This window comes from Perkinsus marinus (genome assembly GCF_000006405.1).
Source record: "Perkinsus marinus ATCC 50983 genomic scaffold scf_1104296952136, whole genome shotgun sequence".
NCBI lineage: Eukaryota > Perkinsozoa > Perkinsida > Perkinsidae > Perkinsus > Perkinsus marinus.
Genome location: NW_003208996.1, coordinates 191,470 through 195,675, shown reverse-complemented (window position 1 = coordinate 195,675; position 4,206 = coordinate 191,470). Strand labels below are relative to the sequence as shown.

Sequence of the window (4,206 nt, the reverse complement as noted above, 5' to 3'; positions counted from 1 at the left end):
AATAACAAGCCCTCCAGAAGCATTTCGTAGTCTATAGTTATAGTAGTGGTTCAACTGATCATCGATCAGCCTACCTAGGACCATCAGTGCTATCGCTCCTCACCATTATCGTTTGGGAGAGGTTCGAACCGATCGCCGCCATGGTCTGAGTCCTAGTGTGAAATCGAGCTGAAAATAGAATTTATATTTCCCAAAAAAATCAGTCTTACGATTAAAGGCTTATATTTTTCTCCAATACTGTACCAAGTTCTTCCTACTTTGGTCCCATCGGGCTTGTCAAAAACCGATCCAAGCGAGTGATAATGCAGCCGCTGAAAATTGGATCTATTTCATTGGAGTTTTACCATCCGTTTTACGTGAAGTGGCGGCGTAAAACTCGGTGAAAAACGCGATATTCGCGGCTTGTAGTAGTCGTAAAATATGTTTTCCATATCACCAGGGTGGTGAAACTCAACTGATATACTTTTATCCTGTGAGTGCAAGCATATACTTTTCCGAAAAGTTTTTTGTTCTGATGATCCTATCAGAGTGATAGTAATCTGTATTATACTACCCCTGAGATCTGTGCATTGAAGTCTAGCGTCATCTATCGAGAGTGCTTTCCCTTGTTCAGCATAGTGACTGGCAGATGTCTGCACGACGACGGCAAAGGTCTGGACTTTTCTTGTTATTGTAAAAATATCGTTCCTGACAAATTTCAACGATTACAGGTGAGCTGATAATGATGTTCAACACGTCTCTTTTGAGTTTTATATCCGTGGAATTAAATCGAATCGAACGCCTTACGGCGTTTATGTTGAAGTAAAGACGCCTTTAGTTTTACACTGTAATAGCTTGCTCAATTCGGCGAGCAAAAAAAATGCATCATATGTCGTTTGAAGGCGTACAGTATACAACTCCTACCAACATCGACTGTTTCTATTCAGCAATGCTGGAAGACTCAGCACAATCGTGAAGCTTGTCGTATGGAGGTATTCGATCTCTGCGATTCAGTTCGAGCGAGCTGGAGTGATCTGGTGAGTTACAACTACAGCATTTCCCGGTCAAATTTTTGGAACTTAGGAATTTTTTGGAAATTTTTGGAAATTTTTGGAAATTTTTGGGTAATTTTTTACCGACAAATTTAATTTTCTTTTAACTTTCTTTTAATTTTCTTTTAATTTTTTTGTCAACATTAACCAAATGGGTAAAAAATTAAATTTGACCGGGAAATGCTGTAGAGATTTGCAGCGTAGTGTTTTTTGCGCCCATGAGAATGTGCTTTATATTTACGGAAATGTCTTGCGATTTAACGGTTGGTGCTGAGCTGCTTGAGCTGGAATTCTATATCCTCGTGAGAGCCGTTGCGGCGCCGTAATTTTACGTAACCGTAAATGTGAGTGCCCATCTATAGTGACATGTGCAGTGTGGGAAAATGTGCGCTACATGTGTTGGTGACAATATGAAAATTCTGAGAGGAAATTTTGGGAAATCATTGTTGTTTTCTGTACACTTCTACCCGCATACTATAATTAGTGAGGAAACTCCTGAGCTCAGCTAAGGAGAGCAAAAATATATATTCCTCCAACACTGTATAGGTGTTATTATACAGTCGATAAAATATCTTCTATTGCTGTTCATCGATCATTGTGGCGCGCGCGGTACGTCTTCGCATTATCTATATATAGACAGTACGCCACATCTCTGCTGGGAGTGATTGTCGCATATGTTCCTATATAAGTAAGAAAATCACAAAGTTGTTGACGATGAAAAATTTTGGGATTTTTTGTCGTTTTTTTCCAAAGTCGTGTGTGAATGTATTAGGGGAAACTCCTGAGCTCAGCTAAGTGTCATTGATTACATCAGATGTTGAAACTGGCGCCAGGAAGCGATGCTGTTGTCAACGATGTGAAGGCAAGACAAGACCATCACGTTGCAGGAGGTCTCTCAAGCGTTTTCTGAGGCGCTCAAGGCTTGTGTTGTTGATTGAAGTGAGTGGGCACGTATTTTACAACGCTTACCACTCCAACTGTAACAGCCAGAGTGCATCAATTGAATATCGCACCACATAACTATCTATGCTAATTCTAAGCACACAAGGACAATTCAACAGTTACTGTTGAACCAAGCTATCACAGGTTTTATTACAAGCAACCAGACAGGCCTGAATGTACAGTATTATCACTACTCCTAGTGCCAGAAACTGTAGTATTCACTATATTCAATAGACTCGCGCCAATGCACAAGGATTCTGACTTTATACCTTCACTGTCTCCTGCATACGTTGGCAATGCCAACTTGGGAGCCTCATCAGAACACGGGGGGGCGGAAACAGAAACTGCATGACGAGCAGTAAGATCTGTTCGCCCTCATGTGGTCAACACCCTGGGGCAACTTGCCCCGGGCAAGTGCTTGTGTAGGCTAGCCGAGAGGAAAGGAAGTGCACTGGCGGAGGTTATCTCACCCTGTGGACAAAACTCATCGGCGAGATGAAAGTAGACATTTTGACGGCTAAAACTGATCCCTCGTGAGCTTATGTCGGACGAGTACTAAGCGTGTTGTCGTAGCGTGGACTTACACTCCACACACCCTCATGCCACCTGTACGTAGCGCGTAACACGACCAACCCGTACGGGCAGGTTGGAATATATGTTGCATTCTCAGCACTCATATACATAAAAGTGTACAGAAAACAAAAAAGATTTTCCACCCCAAAATTTCCTCTCAGAATTTTCATGTTGTCACCCACAACACGATGTGGAGGCTGCTGCGCATATTTCCCACACTCTGTTTCTGGAGTCCCAGATTTTCATGATGATATCTAATGTGAGGAAAAAGAGTTCAACTGTTGAAGCGCTCGCGTAGTTCTCCGCTTTCGGATGCGAAGGCTCATCGTAACACCACTCGTGTCAGTGACACGTGTGTGACACGGTGTCACACGCGAGAAACATTTTCAACGGATTTGATTCACATCATTGTCATCGTCACCTCTTAGTATGGGGAAATAGTCAGCACGCAGCACTGCCTTGTTGGTAACCACTGGGCGCTGCTGTCTTCTCAGGCGCGTTCTTCTATATGATGACTTCATCAGCGAGCGCGGTCTAAAAAGAACGACTGATAACTAATCCAGAAATGTATAACTTTCAGAAACTAAACACTACTATTGATGATCATGTGTTTCTCTCTAGCCCATCGCATGTTGAATTCAGAAGTCACCACAGTAGTACAAATCTCATAGAACGAGACTTCCAGATGCCGATTCGAGCATTACTAACCGTGCGCTATTAACGTGCCCGAGATGGAACTACACGTAGATGATTTCGAGCACTACTGATTTCCATCTGGATTTTCGTGGGGAGTTCGCGCTACAATACCCTGGTGGGACCCGACGCCTACATATAGTGATCATAATTATGGTGTAATGGAGTTTAACCAGTTATATGAAAAACACCAGTGAGAAACATGTTTCACGACTACTGTATAGTGTGAACATCGCGTTTTTCACCGAGTTTTACGCCACTTCACGTGAAATGGGGGAAACTCCAATGTATTATATTACTGTATCACATTTGCCTTTAGAAAATTAATCTGACCGGGAAATGCTGTAGCACCAACTGATAGTAGTCTCTCCATGCGTGTCGGAGTATAATCTTTAAACCGCGAATGGTTCTTTAAAACAGTTATAGTTTATGTAGTGGAGAGGATCCAGGGTCCGATCTCCCTGAGGGTGTGTTGACTTCTTCCTCGCAGTTCGCCTTCTATTATGCATTTGATTTCGTCAGTCGTCGTTGTTATTTTCAGCAACTTTCAGCTAGGCAAGGCCACCTTCGGGACTGCTGGAGAGGTAAGCAAAACTCTACTGAAAGCTCCGAAACATGGCCAAGTGCAGGTGATCGCAAGGAGACAGGGTGACCCCTCCAAAGTAGTTTCCCCGCGCGTTAATGAGCCGTAGTGTATGCGACAGCTTTCAGACCGTGCTTGCAGTCGACACGGACCTACCGTCGTTCGGCGATCTCTTCGAGGGGGAGAGCCGATCGATACTCAAGGTAAGCCTGGACCGTTCATTCAGTGGGAGTTTCACGACCCGTTTTACATTAAGTGAAATTGCGATATTCGCGGTGATATGTAGTACTCGTGAAATATATTTTCCACTAGTGTTTTTCATATCACTTGGGTGGTGGAACTCCATTGTTGGAATATATACTCGTTTTTCTGATTATAAAAGTG

The 4,206-nt window shown here is 43.1% G+C and overlaps 2 protein-coding genes across 2 annotated transcripts in view; both read left to right on the top strand.

The window, feature by feature from the left end:
- Nucleotides 1-613: 613 nt before the first annotated feature.
- On the top strand, nt 614-1,941 carry Pmar_PMAR024174 (hypothetical protein; the record flags this gene model as incomplete). The annotated part of the gene is made up of 3 exons (XM_002777288.1): nt 614-710; nt 927-1,016; nt 1,846-1,941. Coding segments are annotated over 3 exons (283 nt in total), but the record flags the coding sequence as incomplete, so codon positions are not given.
- Nucleotides 1,942-3,742: 1,801 nt separating this feature from the next.
- Nucleotides 3,743-4,206, top strand: part of Pmar_PMAR024173 (hypothetical protein) — a gene marked incomplete at both ends in the record, with an annotated part of 1,458 nt that continues 994 nt past the window's right edge. The window contains 2 exons of the mRNA XM_002777287.1: nt 3,743-3,823; nt 3,951-4,025. Of these exons, the coding sequence (XP_002777333.1) occupies nt 3,743-3,823; nt 3,951-4,025 (156 nt within the window). The remainder of the gene's footprint in view (nt 3,824-3,950; nt 4,026-4,206) is intronic.